The sequence below is a fragment of the Euleptes europaea genome, chromosome 8 (assembly GCF_029931775.1).
Source record: "Euleptes europaea isolate rEulEur1 chromosome 8, rEulEur1.hap1, whole genome shotgun sequence".
Lineage (NCBI taxonomy): Eukaryota > Metazoa > Chordata > Lepidosauria > Squamata > Sphaerodactylidae > Euleptes > Euleptes europaea.
This window is the reverse complement of record NC_079319.1, coordinates 30,453,508-30,469,912: the sequence shown is the minus strand read 5'-3', so window position 1 is coordinate 30,469,912 and position 16,405 is coordinate 30,453,508. Positions and strand designations below refer to the sequence as shown.

Sequence of the window (16,405 nt, the reverse complement as noted above, 5' to 3'; positions counted from 1 at the left end):
GTTTTTTTGTTGTTGCATTACCACCCGCAAGACAGTCTCATGAGTCATGAAAGGGAGAAAAAACCTTTAATTTTATTTCTGCGGTGACATAGTCAATTTCATGCTAACAAGTTGACAGCATGGGCCAGGTCACCCTGAACCTCTGGACCTCAGTAAAGTGTTCTCATTACTCACACACACACTCCAGCACTGTTGCATGCCCCCTGTACACACACTGTTAGCCCTTCCATAACAGAGACTTTCTATGAATGTCACTGCTTCAGTTCATCTTGTTTCCTAACATCAGGATGGCTCAGGAACTGAGAGCCATTAAAAATTAAATGTTCACCTTTCAGCGGTGTAAGCGGTTTAGCAGCACGATTGCTGGCATTTGAACAAGAATTTGTAGCAGAAGTCTACTTCTATAGTCATGTTGAGGAAACATTCCAAACAGTTTCATTATGTGGAAATGATTGTTCTCGATTTCTTCCCCTTGCTTTGAAACATCTGGCAGAGCTTGTGTTGTTTTGTGAAGGAGCTGTAAAGTGCTGGTCTCCTTTAAAACAGCAACTGAGGGCTCAGCAAGAGTTCAGAGGAAAATGAAAAACGTTCTGGTTTAAGAAAGTCAACGTGCTGGTACATGGATAAATATCAAATCATATATGTCTTTCGTTATTGGTTTTATTATGACTTAGGTGGTTTTGTGAGTTGCTTTGGGGGCAATTGTGATAACTTGTGGATTAGAATGAGTTCATAAATAAATAATAAATTTGGACACATGAGGGAAGCGGTAAACATTAAGGAAGAGCTTTATTTATTAGGCAACAATTAACAATTAATTGCCAAACACTAAGGAAGAGCTTTATATTATTAGGCAACAATTAACACAGAGATCTGTAAGCTAAAACTTAATGGACATAGTGAGCTGGGACGTTCTCTTGCTCAAGTAGTACTGGGTGAAAACAAGAGTAATAACAGTACATTAGAATCAACGCTTTTGTGCCATTTCCATTCACATCAGTACAACATGCACAGAACAAACTCCCAACTGAATTGGGCCCAGATCTGTAAAAAAAAGGGAGGGGGAGTGGAGCACAAAATATTTTAATAAACATATTAATAAACTGTATGCATGAATTTCCTTAATGAAAATTAAGTTTGTTTCCAGTTCCATTTTGAATTCCAGACCTTCCCTATACTATTCCCCATCCAGGAAGAATCCAATATGCTTGACTCTGGGTCAGAATGCTACTTTTAATGTTAGAAGACTGTTCACCATATATTTAATAATATAGTTTGGATTCAGCTGAGTGTTTCCATGGCAGAAGGATTTCCACTCAGGAGGTGTGAATTTCTGGCCTCCATCTTCCCAAAGCATCCCCCAATACCCCCTGAAATACTGCTTCAGCGGGAGAAGGGCCCCTAGGACAACATTTGGAGTGCATTTTGGGCTGCAGTAGGAGGGGTAGGCAAGAAATCATTCTCCATGGGCAGAAATCGTTCTGCCCTCTGAAACATAAATCACTGCCGTTTGGGGGCTTTGAGTGCTAAAGCAGCTGTGGCAATATGGCACTTCTGGGGATAAACCTGGAAATGATGTAATCGCATTGTGCACATTCCCCGCTCCGGAGCAGCCCAGTGGATTGGCGGACAATAGCCTGCCGAAACTACCCACCTGGCAACCCTATCTGCAGTAAGTTATTGCCTTTTGCAAATCCTGTTGCAGCAAAAGTTCTTGAAAGTAAACTGCAAAGCATGTGATTTGGATTATTTCGTGAACTCTACCAACAGAGCCTGGGGATCTCCTGGAATTACAACTGATCTCCAGATGGCAAAGATTAGTTCTCCTGGAGAAAATGGCTGCTTTGGAGAGTGGACTGTATGGCATTATACTCTGCTGAGGTCCCTCCTCTACCCCAATCTCTGCCTCCTTGGGCTCCACCCCCAAAATTTCCAGGAATTTTCCATCCCTGAGATGGCAATCCTACAAACATACAATGCTCCACACAGAAGTTTGCATAGCAACAGCAAGGAAAAAGACAACAAGATATAAAATAATAGAGGATTTTAATAGAGATGAACCAGGAGTGCCCACAAAAGTTAAAATGTTTCTTATTGAGGACCACTTGCTACAATTTGCTGAACCTGGAGGCTTCCTACTGATGCATCATAATATATTTTACCCAACATCTTGATGGTTAAAAATGTCATTCTGGGTTATCAACTGGGAATAAAAAATGTGACTCTTTGAAGCAGTGTGGTCCAAATGTATTTCGCAATGTAGAAAATGAACCACTTTTTTTTATTTGGATGAATATATTGCAACCAAATGATCAATCAATTAAAGATTCTTAGTTAATTAACTATCACCAGAATGCAATAGCGTCAGAAATAAGCAAATGCACCCTTCCATCTCAGTCGTGCCAACGAAGAATTAGTTTCAGTGGTTCAACAGCCAAATCTTCAATTGATTAATCTACAGATCAAACCAATTAAAGCTTGCAGCTGTAGATGCAACCTAATTCAAGCGGCTCCGGATGAAGCAAAGCTTATAAGAAGTACCATCAGCTGAAAGCAGAGATGAGTGTGCATTCAGCTGGAAGGACTTTCAGTAATATATTAAGCCAACTGTGTAGCATTTATTACTGTAGCATTTAGAATTCCAAAATTGACAAATTGACAGTGTCTTGGACGAAAGAGTATCTAGCACTCATATTTGGATTCCATAGCAGCAAATAAAAACCAGGCCATGACACTTATCTGGTGGTAGGGAACCATGGTAAATACTTTTCTCCAGCAGACTAGCTATATGTTGTAGAATACTCTAAATACTGAAGAGCCTTCACCTTAGCCCGCTTTAATACTTTACCATCAGCTCTTTTGGAAGGGAGATAAACACGTATCTCTTATTCTCAATCCCTTCCAATTGGGCATAGCCGAAACAGTCAACCATGTGTTATTGTATTGCCCTCTGTATAGGGGCATTTGGTCTCTCTGTACGTAACTCCAATCTTATCAAAGTTTCCAGGCAAACCTGATGCATTTTATATTTCACTCCTCCGTTCAGATTGTTCGAATGAGACCACTTTTAAGGTATCCAAATTTTGTGTCTTGGCATGTTTAACAAGGAGGCAGCTAGTTAAGTCATTTTGTTAATTATGCCTGTGCTACCCAAATCAGCCTATTATGTGGCTTTGAAATTTTATTTGGGTGGAGATGTGCTGATGACTCTGTGTATCAATCTTAGCTGATCTACAATTGCAACAAAATCAGCTCGTTTCCCAAGACAAAATAAGAGCACCCCTTCTTCCTGATCAAAATCAAAAGGTAGAACAGTTAGGGTGCTTTCACTCATCCTGAATAATGCCCTTTCAGTGCACTCTGCAAACTATCTTTAAATTGCATTGAAAATGCATTATTCAGAATGTGTGGAAGTGCCATTAATATAACACTCAGAAGAAGAGTTGGGGTGCCATGCTTGATAAGGGACTAAGGATGCCCCCTGCAGGCCTGTCAGTTTTGGCATTTTAAAGTTGTAATGGGCCTGGCAGTTTTCTAGTGGTCTCTTCTGCCAAAAGCAACCTGTCCCCTCTCCAACAAAACAAACTTCCTTATTGGGTCATGCTTCAGAGATACAGCCAACTGAAAGTCCCTACCAGTTGCTCATGTAAGGCCACCGGAGTCCTCTCTTCTCTTGAATGTTTTTAATTACACAGTTATGAAAGGGTTTATTGTAAATTAAAATCTCCCGTGTGTTTATTTATTCACTACCAGTTTTATTAAATACAGTAAGATGACATTTCAGAATTAAGGAAAAGACTGTTGAGTAGAGTTATTAGGTCCTTCTTCGCAACTGGTGGGAGGTTTTTGGGGCGGAACCTGAGGAGAGTGGGTTTTGGGGGGAGAGACTTCAATGCCATAGAGTCCAATTGACAAAGTGGCCATTTACTCCAGGTGAACTGATCTCTTATCAGCTGGAGATCAGCTGTAATAGCAGGAGATCTCCAGCTAGTACCTGGAAGTTGGCAACCCTAGAGCCTATGGGGCGGAAATGTAGTTGCCTTGCCTAAACCCTATGTTTGGTTTGATGGATGAATTGGCTGTACTTCATTGGGTTGGGCTTCAGAGATATGGCCTAGCTGAAGGTCCCTGTCAGTTGCCCATGCAGTTTATTGCTTCTTCTGGTGGGAAGCCCCCTGAGTTGCAAAGCCTTGCATTTCCATCCTCTCTTTTCTCATGCATGTTGTTTGTGGATTGTGGCAATTAACAGCATCCGGCATTCATTAAAATGCAACATTTCATTTCACTTAAAAATGTCTCCAGTAGATACATCTGGAGACTACTGTGGGGTTGTTTGAGTTAAATGTTTTTATAGCATGGATGAGGAACACAAACATTGTTTTAGGTCATAGAAGATTGGATTCCAGTGTCATGCTGAAGCAGCAACTAGGGCTGTCAATTCGGTTCGGTCCGAACTGAAAATCAACCGAATTTCCCCTGATTCGGTGATTTTCAGTTCGGACGGATCCGAACTCAACTCTGGCAGGCAACGGGGGGGGGGGGGGGCGAATTCAGCGAGTTCGGGGGTGCGCGAATAAATTCGGCCAATTCGCCCCCCCCTTCAGGGCAGCCCGCTGAAAGGCGCGGGCTGCCCTTTAAACTGATCTGCGCCTCCCAGCTGGGAGGCTCAGATCAGTTTAAAGGGCAGCCCGCCTCCCTTCAGCGGGCTCCGCTGAAGGGGGGCGGGCTGCCCTTTAAAGTCATCTGCGCCTCCCGCCCGGGAGGCGCAGATGACTTTAAAGGGCAGCCGCGCCAGGGCAGCCGCGCCTCTCCAGCGGGCTCCGCTGGAGAGGCGCGGCTGTCGTTTAAAGTCATCTGCGCCTCCCGCCCGGGAGGCGCAGATGACTTTAAAGGGCAGCTGCGCCTCTCCAGCGGGCTCCACTGGAGAGGCACGGCTGTCATTTAAAGTCATCTGCGCCTCCCGCCCGGGAGGCTCAGATGAGTTTAAATGACAGCCCGCGCCTCTCCAGCGGAGCCCGCTGAAGGGGGGCGGGCTGCCCTTTAAACTGATCTGCGCCTCCCAGCTGGGAGGCTCAGATCAGTTTAAAGGGCCCCCGCGCGCCTTCAGGGAATCCCTGAAGGCGCGCTTCGGCCGAATTTCCCCCGAACTCCGGATCCCCCCGAATTACCGGGGATCCGAAGCGGGGGAGTTCGGACTTCGGACCGTACCGACCCCACAAGGGTCAAATTCGGCCGAATCCGAACTGTACCGAATTTTTTTTTTGACAGCCCTAGCAGCAACAGAGAATCTGCACATAATATTGGATTGTAAGACTTGCCTAGATCTCTGCTCATGGAACTAAGGTTTCCACCTCTGCCTGCAGTCCCTTAACCTCTGAAAAGTTGCTAGTGAGAATCAGGTGACCCTTGGCAACAGCATGGGAGACTAGCACGACTAGGGATGCCAGCCTCAAAGTGGGACCTGGGGATCCCCTGGAATTACAGCGCATCCCCAGCCTACTGAAATCAGTTCCCCTGGAGAAAATGGATGCTTTGGAGGGTGGACTCTCTGGTATTGTACTCCACTGAAGTCTCTGTCCTCTCTAGGCTCCACCCCCAAATCTCCAGAGGTTTTCTAACCTGGAAATGTCAACCTTAACTATGAGCACCTTCCATTCAGCCTACATGAAGCCTTGCTGAAGAGGGATTATGCCCAGCCTCTCATAAGCTCCCCACAACCACTCCAATGCCCATTAAGGATGGAGCAAAGCATATTATATCTGAACAAATTAACTGCAGCTAAGAAATGTGAAAGCCTGTTTTTCATATAATTTTGTTAGCATGCCAGGCAGGATATGGTTCTCAAGACATCTTTCTTACCACAGATTAATTCTTTTTCCGAGTATGGTATATTGTTCTGTTGTCTTTTATGGTATTATTTTATGTAGAGAATCCAGAAACTGAATTGGGAGAGCATTATATAAAAATATTGCTATTAGTAACAGAAATGGCAGTCTTTCTTTTGAAACAGCCTATTTGAGGAATTGAGTCACCTTGGCCTTTATAGTTCAGCCAGAACTTTGTTAGAAGATGTCCATAAATCTGGGCTAAATGAGGAGTGGTGCTCAGCGCACAGCCATTTTGCATCAATGAACTGTCACCAAGGAGCATATAATGTTGGCATTACGCTTTGAAAGCATCTGTGTTTATTATTGCTGCTTTCCCCAGCCCTGGAAAAAAAGTTTAGGTGCCAGCTCAAGCTGAGCGCTCCAGCTGGTACAGAACAGGCAGATTCATAGCTCCGTTGACTTGCTTGGTGATGCCCACATAAAATAAAAAGTCTGCAGTGACTTTGTGCAACTCCAATTCCACGGAGTCTGCCTTCTCCCCAGCTGTTCAATTTGCCTAGCTGATGTGGCTGCTTCCCCTCTGTTTCCATTTGTACTGCCCTAATGAACACTGCCGTGTTTGTGTCACTGTTTTCATTGTAGCAAAATGTCAGTCTTCATGGACACTCGCCCATGTATTCAACGGATTCTGTGCCTGAGGGCCAAACGTGCTCCGTTCCTTCTTGTAAAATCCTGGCATGCTGTGGTTTTTCTTTATTAATCGAAGAAGAGAAGGCAACAAGAAGGAAATGGTGCCTTTGAAACTGCATATAATCTCACCGTGCAAATGCCCAGTAGCTGACTTTGAGGCTGGAATAAGTTTATTGGTATTAAGAATAATAGTACCATTCAATTCATAAGGGAATTTGCGATTGTAGTGTTGGATAGGTTTTCTTCAATCAACAATTTAGGATGCTGTGGTGTGTTTGTGCTATTGTATATGATAAGCAAATTGGAATAAGGGTACTCTTGGAAATCAAGGTAGTCCTGAAAATGACAACCTTCATTCAATAAAGAAGAAAAGTCTAGGAATCATACACCAAGTGTCTTCCTTGTATGTGGGAATTCTAATTCTGGAATTATTCATACTTTTGGCTTTGAATGTAGCGAGTGGGGAAGAGAGGGGGTCTATTCTTTTTCCAGAGAGCCAGCATGGTGTAGTGGTTAAGAGTGGTGGTTTGGAGTGGTGGACTCTGATCTGGAGAACCAGGTTTGATTCCCTACTCCTCCACATGAGCGACAGAGGCTAACCTAATGAACTGGATCTGTCTCCCCACTCCTACACATGAAGCCAGCTGGGTGATCTTGGGCTAGTCACACTCTCACAGCCCCATCTACCTCACAGGGTGTCTGTTGTGGGAGGGGAAGCAAAGGTGATTGTAAGTTGGTTTGATTCTTCCTTTAGTTGGGGAGAAAGTCGGCATATAAAAACCTCTACAATCTTCTTTAATGGGACAAGCTGTGGCTCAGTGGTAGAGCATCTTCATGGAATGCAGAAAGTCCAGATTCAATCCCTGGCATCTCCAATAAGGATATGAAAGACCTGAGCCTGAAACCCAGGAGAGCCAATGCCCGTCTGAGTGGACAACACTGACTTTGACCAATGGTTTGATTCAGTATAAGTTCATGAGTTCATGTGTTAAGTGGAACACTGTAACCCTGTTTAGGATTGCATTGTTAATGTATTAAGGAACAATTAATTGTGCTAAGTAATCTTGATTAAGCACTTATATACTATGTTTGATTCTAACACAAATTTGATACTAGCGGAAAATATGAAAAGTAATCCAATCTATACCACAGAAGTAGGGGAGAAATAGGTAGGGTTGTTTACTGTTGACAGCTTATCTACAGATCCTAAATTCACCTTGAAAGCCACTACATTAATGTCTTTATTTATTTACTTCTCTGATACTTGGTAGTCAGTTAAAATGTGGATTGTAACAAATACCACAGGAGAGGTGTGTTCGGGCTAAATGCCATGTAATGACTATTGGGAATACTCATGTAATCCAAAACTTCATTTATAAAAACAAATTAGATGGAAAGCTGAATAATTATTATCATTCTTCCCCCCCCTCTTTTTTGTGATAGTGCTTATGAAAGTTGGAGAAATAAGCAAATACGTAGGCTTCATTAAATCTGGATATTGCAATGCATTCCGAACAATTCCAGCTCTTGTGAAGCTACCATTGGGGAAAATGGTGAGAAATTAATTTTGTCCCCTAGGATATCCATTCTGGAAACCCTTCTTGTTAGCAGACGGGAAGCCCATTCCTGAAGGGGGGGTAGTTAGCTCACAGCTTGAGATGCTTCCCTGAATTTTTTTTTAAGCATTAAAAAACAAAACCCTGTGAAACTCGCCCATTTAATTTCATGGGGCTACGCCAGCTGTTTTGCTGACATAGCTCTGCTGCAGCACAAAGGGGTGTTCCCTGAGCCAAAAGGGGCTTGGAAGCTGCCTAAAGGCAGCTCTGGTCCTGGGAAGGCCCCAGGAATGCCCCCTCCAATGCCTACGTGGGCACTCACTTCTGGGAACGCAGCAGTGCTGAGGCCCATGCCACTGCACCATTCCTGGGGGCTGGCATAAGTCACCCCGTGTTGGCGTTTGTGCCACTTTGCATGGCACAAGTGGCACAGATGCTGGCATAAGGGTCATGCTGGCTTCTATGTGGCTCCCCCCCCCATTCCAGATTTCACGGTTAGAAAGAAATCCTAAGCAGGTCTATTCAGATACACTCAATGGGTCTTACTCTCAGAAAAGTGTGGTCAGGATTGCTCTGTGCAGTTCCTTCTGTCTAAGTCCATGGACAACAAATGGACTAGACTTAATCAGTGGATTTAGACAGAGGCAAATCTGCATGTGATTGCACTATTCGACCACAATACTTGCATGACTACTAAAGGATGGCTATAAGAACTGAAGAATATAATTTACAACAATTCATTGCTTTATAGATGTGTTGAGCAGACATTTCTCTCCCCTCCCCCAACTCACAATGCATCATTTAGCATTGCTGTAGTGCTTTAAACATGCAGTTGGATACACAGACGTTCCACAGAAATGTGTTGATCTTCTTCTCTGTTAAAATGTTGATGATCCAAATGTTGAGTTTTAAAGCGATTGGCAATCACTATCATGCTTGTCCACAAGTACCCAGTGAGTCAGATCACTGCCTCCATTTCTTCTATCTGAGGATGACCTGCTAAAGATTACCCCATGAATTCATGGTGGAGGAAGGCTTTGACAGTGGGTCAATAACAGCAACAGAAGAATACAGCTGTCATGCTCCTAGCAACACAAGATTTTCTTAGGAGGAAGGCTCTTATAACGATTTTTGGAAGTGATCTTGTGAGTTCATATAAATGGGGGGGGAAAATCAAAATTAGTTATATATTGGAGGCTTGATTCTTCTCCACATGGTACACTTTCTGTGAGTGAAGGCATCCATGTAGGGCTCTACAGGATCCTATTTTCCTCCTTCCCCCGTGGCATTTACATGGCGAACCATATTGGAAGGAGTGGATGGCTTTTAGCCTTCTGGTAGGTCCGGTGAAGATCTCTCCTCATACAACCAGTGTGCCTGCTCATGAAGGCATTAGTCCCTTGTTGAATCTGTGAACTGAACAGAACCAGCATTTCTGCACTGCATCATCCCTTGATCTTAACTCTAAGTAAACTTTGTTCCAGTTTAAACTAAAAAGAGTATTGTACAGGTATGATTGTATGGATACATGTTCTCCCACATATGCACAAACATGCACTTGTGGGTGTGTATGTGTGTGAACAATTTCTTGAAGTCTGATTAGTGTGCATCATTACATTCATATTGTAGGACAAGGCAAATAAGTATAACTTCTGAGCAATGTTGCTTTTCAGAACATGTCACATCAGCAGCCTATAATCATGTATGAACAGATGATTTATTGAATAAAGCTAAACTTTCTCAGAAGCTATATTTTCCTCATCAACTAGTACTTGAGATAAAATTCACATTTCATATTTTTCTAGTGTGCTAAAATAGAGGGTATGCTAGAGTTGTCAGGTCCTTCCTGGCTACTAGTGGGGGATGGGGGGGTTAGGGTTGCTAGATCCAGATTGGGGAACTCCTGGACATTTGGGGATGGGGCCTGGAGAGGACAGAGACCTCAGTGGGGTACAATGCCATAGAGACTGCCTTCCAAAGCATCTATTTTCTCTAGGGAAACTGATCTCTGTAATCTGGAGATGAGCTGTAATTCCAGGGGATCCCCATGCCCCACCTGGACACTGGAATCCCTAGGGTACACTTAAATTAAGCAGTTTGAAATCCCATTGAATTCAATTAAACCAATTTAAGCTTGTGTTTAATTCACATTGAAATTGGACTTGTATGTGCTTAAATGTGCCTGATTAATGCATACACTTTGAATGCAATTTCTATGCATAACCCTATATATTATAACCTGTCTTTGGTTTACTCTATTAGCTGAAACAACAACAACATGTTTTTTGTGTTTCTAACCAGATTAAGCGGACGAGACAAATCCTCATTGGTAAACTACATCCAAGACAGTCCTTTGGGGAAATGAGCATTCTTTTTCATATCCCATCTACGTACACTCTGAAAGCAGCAACCCCTGTTGAACTTGGGCTTATCGAAGCTTCTGATATCTCAGGTAAATGCTAAGGTCCTTTAACTTGTTATTTTCAGAATATTTTCAGATAGCAAGAACATCATATTTGGATTCTTTAAAAGTGGCTTATTTTAAGTGGTATCCAATCCTTCACTAAACCTTTAAATCTAATCCCCCATTCGCTAAAGGACTGGTTGCATCTGGAACCAAACGAATAGAGACTGGTTATATGAAAATATAGTTACACATTTTTAGGTTTAGTTCTGATGCAAGGTAAGGCCTAGGGACTTGAACCTCCCCTGGTCATCTGCTAATTCATCTAGCTGATAGTGATATCTGCAGGATCATTACACATCCTAAATAATTTATGATGAGCTTCTCATGAACATCGTCCAGATGCCCTTTGAAAAAGAGTATAACATTTCTCATTCATGCCATCGTATTCTCTATTACTATGTATGGGTGTGAAAGCTGGACATTGAAGAAAGCTGATAGGAAGAAAATAGATTCCTTTGAAATGTGGTGTTGGAGGAGAGTGTTACAGATACCGTGGACTGCCAAAAAATCAAATCAGTGGGTTATACGTCAAATCAAGCCTGAACTGACCCTAGAAGCTAAAATGACTAAACTGAGGCTATCATTGGTTCTTGTAGGTTATCCGGGCTGTGTAACCGTGGTCTTGGTATTTTCTTTCCTGACATTTCGCCAGCAGCTATGGCAGGCATCTTCAGAGGAGTAATACTGAAGGACAGTGTCACTGTCACTCTTCAACCTATGTAGTTTTTCGAGAGTTGCTGAAGTGGGTGGAGTTTCCTGTTCTTGTTGTTAGTTGAGTTCTGAGACAAATTAGTTATGCTTAAAGCCTGCTGAGCTTCATTTTACCATTACCAGACATAGCAAAATGCATGATCCACTATATTGGGAATGCCTCAGTTCCAAGGTCAGAACCAATTCTCTGTTGATCTTAGCCCTGAGCCTTCTTACTAATGCCTAGTTCTAAACACTGACACAGTGACACAGCAGTCTTGGTTCCATCACCTTGCTGCAATCTTTCAGCACTGGTTCTTAAGCCTAAGGGACTTTCAGCACAGGTGCTGTTTCAAGGCAAGGCAAGGCTTGCTATTGCCATCTCCATAGAGCACTCAGAACCAATCAGCAGGTCTCCTCTCCTCTTGGTTCCACGGTAGCCTTCAGAATCTTCAGTGATGGTTTGGGGCTCCTTGGCTGCTTCTGCTTTTCAATAGAGATGATGAATCTGAAGCTCTAAGTGCCCTGACCTGGATGGCCCAGGCTAGCCTGATCTCGTCAGAAGCTAAGCAGGGTCAGCCCTTGTTAGAATTTGGATAGGAGACCACCAAGGAGTACCAGGGTTGCTGTGCAGAGGAAGGCACTGGCAAACCACCTCTGTTAGTCTCTTGCCTTGAAAACCCCAAAAGGGGTCGCCATAAGTCAGCTGCGACTTGACGGCACTTTACACACACACACAAGCTTGATTCAACTGGTCATCTCCATTGTTGTTGATGGCCTGAAGGTTAAATAACACTTCATCTCTTATTTAGTCACTTCACAGTGTGAGTGTTGTAAACAGCCTGGGTGGGAAGCTGCACTTTCCCTTCTATTTGCTAATCAACAGGTCAATGTGGCCCTTTCACTATCTTGAAAGGAGCTGGAAACACATGAAGCATGAAGGGTATTGGCCAAAATTATAAATTGAGGCCGTTCAGCATCTCCAATGACATCTTTGTCTCTGTGTATAATAAAACAGCAGCCCAGTGACACGAACATTTATTTTAAGATACATTTTTGTCAGTCTGATTTTCCTCAGCGACTAGTACTTGAGTCTACTATGTTATTTTCCCTGCTCTGTTGATGGTTGGTTGTTGATCCTTTGCAGGGCAAACCTTTTAATCCTAACTAATGGGGACCAACTTCCAGATACTCTGATTGGAGGCTGCACAGTGAGACATTCCATGTCCTGTCCTTTTTGCTCGTTTCCTGAGAGGGACCCCTGTCACCAGGGAATGCCTTTCTAATCCCTTGGCAAGGTGATCTATTTTTTATATTTTGCATGGCTGTTTTGCTACACAGATTGCTTTGCAAGCTGCACAAAGTTAGTTTATGGTGCATACTGTCCATCCTTTCTTTGGCGCGGATCTGCTTATTCTCACTCCTGGTGATGACTCTTTGGTAGCCTTGATCAGCTCCTTTCCTGCATTGCTTCAGCCTCAGATCTTTCTGAGTGGCAAGCGCCACTCCTTCACTACCATATCTTGCACTTCTAAGTGGAATGAGGACTTTGTGGGTTCTAACCTGTGCCCCCTCAATTCATGAATTTTCACAATGTTAGGGTATCTTACGCCCTGGCCAGGATTCCCAGGGATAGTCTCTCAACCCTCAGTTTCTCAATGTTATCCTTACACTTGTTTTTGACACCAGATATCTGTGCACTCCTTACATTCCTTGAATGTGACTTTTCCTGGGTTTTTGTCTGCTAGGGCACGAATGCTGCTTTGTATAGGTCTTTCAGATTCCAAGAAGGACTGGTCAGCATCCTCACATGGTCCCTCCTTGTGGGTCGGTAGAGGCTATCACACTCTGCCTTGCATGCATGGCTGTTCAATGCCACTTTACATATAACAGCTCTCTCAGCAGAGCACTGTTTTTCCTTGCCATGTTCCTCAATGCATTTCAGTGGAACTCTTGTAGAGAGGTCCCTGTCCTTTATAAAGCAGCTCTGAGTGAATGTTAATATGGGACAAAAAAACTGTTAGGGAAGTGATCCTCCGTGGTCTGTTTCTTTGAGAGCTTTGCACCCACCTCCTTCTCTCACTGAGCTTGCTAGTCTCCTATTGTGGGACTGCAGCAAAGCCATGATGATGAAAATAGGGTTGCGCTTACCTGTAAGTGTTGTTCATCAAGTGGTCTTCTCTGCAGGCACAAATAACAACAACAACAATTTTATAGGTTCTCGTAGGTTATCCGGGCTGTGTAACCGTGGTCTTGGTATTTTCTTTCCGAGAACCAATGAACTCTTACCGTGAAAGCCTTCGACAACAATTTTATATTTCACCCGCCCCCACCAAAGTGGAGTCAGGGTGGATCACAACAAAATCCATCAGCAATGTTATGCACAATAGAAATAGGCACATTAAATAAAAACATATATACAACTTTAAAATAACAGTAGCACCTAAAACACCACTCCCTAATATTAGACATCACTCATTTATATTATAGAAATAATGTACAGGGAGGTAAAACACTTACCCAGTATACATACCCAGTATACCTCCTGCCCAACTGTGAACTCTCTGGAACCGTAGTTTCTTGGGCTCTCCAGTGGCGGCATACAGCTGGGAAGCTGTGATAATCTTTTTCCATGACTGACCTGTGCACATGCAGTCCCAATGTCTGCCTGCACAGGAGACCACATGATGAAAAACAATTACAGGTAAGTGCAACCCTGTTTTCCTTTGTTCTTTTGAACTGGTTTAATTTAGAGAAAGCAACAACATACACAATTTACAGGTCATGTGGTATAATAAATGTCTTTTTGACTAGCATGTACAGAGGGTGCATTGGGTTCTCTGCCTGTATCAACTCCCCGATCCATAGCTAGTGTGGGAGGGGGGAGGAAGGAGTGAACTGCCATGCAAAAGTTATGAACATGCATCTACTACATCAAGATTAGTCTCTTTGTTAAAAAAAGTAACCTGTGAGGCAGCCGTGAGCTAGGACCAAAATAATATTAGAAGAGGCACTGCTGGCAGTGATGTTCTTTCAGGTACTTATTCCATAAAGCTCTTAACCAGATGTGCCTTGGGCCTTACAATAATAACATTTTATAACTTTTGAGTTGTTAACCTCCGATGCCCTGGCTAAAATCCAGTACAGATGATTACATTCTTCCTCTCTAAATTCCATTTGCAGATGGAATTGGAAGGGCTTTTCCTCCAGTATTTTTTCTTAAACTATTGTTGTAAACTGCTTCAGTCCCCAAGCTGCAGTGTAGGTGAAGTTGCGTCGGTAAATCCCTTACTTCTCCCATGAGGCAAGGCACAAAACCTGCTTTCTGTACCATACTGGAATACATGAAAACCTCTGTTCAAAGTGGAAAGCAGATTCATGTGGCAATGTAAATAACCCTTATTAGTTTTTTTTTTAACACTTAATCCTTTTTCTCAAAATCTCTCTGACTTTGAAAAAATAGATATTGGGAAGGCTAGTAGTATTTTGCAGAAGCAACAATTGCCTCCAGAGATGCCTTGCTCTCAGTATTTATTTAAGCAATGTCAAATACAAAGGATCTTTAAAAACTTGTTATTTAAATGTTGTCAAGGTTGAATCGAGTTTGCTTAAGATTTCAGAAAAGCTTTTGGTATCTCCTTACCTTTACCTGAAGCAAGTGCCCCTTTTGATTTTCTGTTTCTTTCCATTGAAGTCTAATGGCATGGTGTGCGCTAATGTAACTTAAAAGAAAAGGCAGAGTAAAGAGAGACCAAAGGTTATGCACCCTCAGTTCTTGTTGCCAAATAGGATTTTATTTTTTTATTTTTTTAAATGTGCTCAGATTTCCTTGCAGCTGTGCAGGATCTGAAAAAAAGAAAAAGCCACACATTTCAAAAGAATAAAAGGAGCGTTATGGCTTTTATAAGGTAATTTTGTTCAGATAAAAAAATAAAAAATAAGGAATATTACTAGGTATAATGGAAGATGTGGCTCCTGTACCTGTCTTGGTTGCCTACAGTTTCAGGCGTAGCTTTTCTCATCCCTGCAGCATTGTAATTCCAATTGATGTTACAGGATCCCCGCCATCTCTGCCTGAGACATCCGCCTTTGCCACTGTTTTAACTGCACTAATTGGAGGGCGAAAGTTGAAGTGGTTTAATTGATTTGGATTAAGCCGTCATGTACGTGTACCCTCTTCACACATGACAATTCCTTATATCATTACATTGCAGGAGTATCATTGCAGGAGTTCGGTATCAATTATAACAATGGTAATAATAATCACATTTATGAGGTTTAGAATGTTTACGTTTCCTTTTCATCTCTGTGCTCACAATAGAGGCAAAATTTAAACCAGGAACATCTTGATTTATAGTGCAGTCTTTTAACAAATATATTAAACTAGACTGTGGGTGCTCCTAGATTTTCTTTAAAGGTAAAGATAGTCAGTCCCCTGTGCAAGCACTGGGTCATTACTGACCCATGGGTAGGGTTGCCAACCTCCAGTTAGTAGCTGGAGATCTCCTGCTATTACAACTGATCTCCAGCCATTAGAGATCAGTTCAACTGGAGAAAATGGCCGCTTTGGCAATTGGATTTTATGGCACTTCTCTCCCTAAATCCTGCCCTCCTCAGGCTCCGCCCCAAAAACCTCCTGTCGGTGGAGAAGAGGGACCTGGCAACCCTACCCATGGGGTGATGTCATATCATGACATTTACTAGGTAGACTATGTTTATGAGGTGGTTTGCCATTGCCTTCCCCAGTAGCCTACACTTTACCCCCAGCAAGCTGTATAAACAGTGCACAGGTAACAAGAAGCACTTTTGCCAATTTAGACTGGATTTCAGCTGTGGCCATTGATCATACTAAGACCTTAGTATACTATCCCTCTCAGTCTCAATGTGGAAACAGGAAGACTTATTCTTAGCTCTCTCCTTGGGTTCTGCTTCTTGAAGTTCAGCTGAAATTTCATTGGAATGAAGTCCTGGAAGTACAGAGCTATTGGCAGTCTGTTTACCCCTACTTTTTCTTCTAAGAATAAATAAAAATTCCTCAAAAATCAGGAGCAATATCTTGCCCTTGTTCTTTGGTCCATGTTATTTAAAAAAATATACAGCATGTAGTAAATGTTTCCATTAAATAAATGTTAAGGAGGGATGGTAGTTACTTGATGGATGCCTGTGATGATGGA

The 16,405-nt window shown here is 42.7% G+C and overlaps 1 protein-coding gene across 1 annotated transcript in view; it reads left to right on the top strand.

Moving 5' to 3' along the window:
- Positions 1-16,405, top strand: part of CNBD1 (cyclic nucleotide binding domain containing 1) — a 198,052-nt gene that overhangs the window by 140,914 nt on the left and 40,733 nt on the right. Inside the window, exons 8-9 of the mRNA XM_056854894.1 lie at positions 7,962-8,071; positions 10,376-10,526. Coding sequence (XP_056710872.1) covers positions 7,962-8,071; positions 10,376-10,526 — 261 coding nt within the window. The remainder of the gene's footprint in view (positions 1-7,961; positions 8,072-10,375; positions 10,527-16,405) is intronic.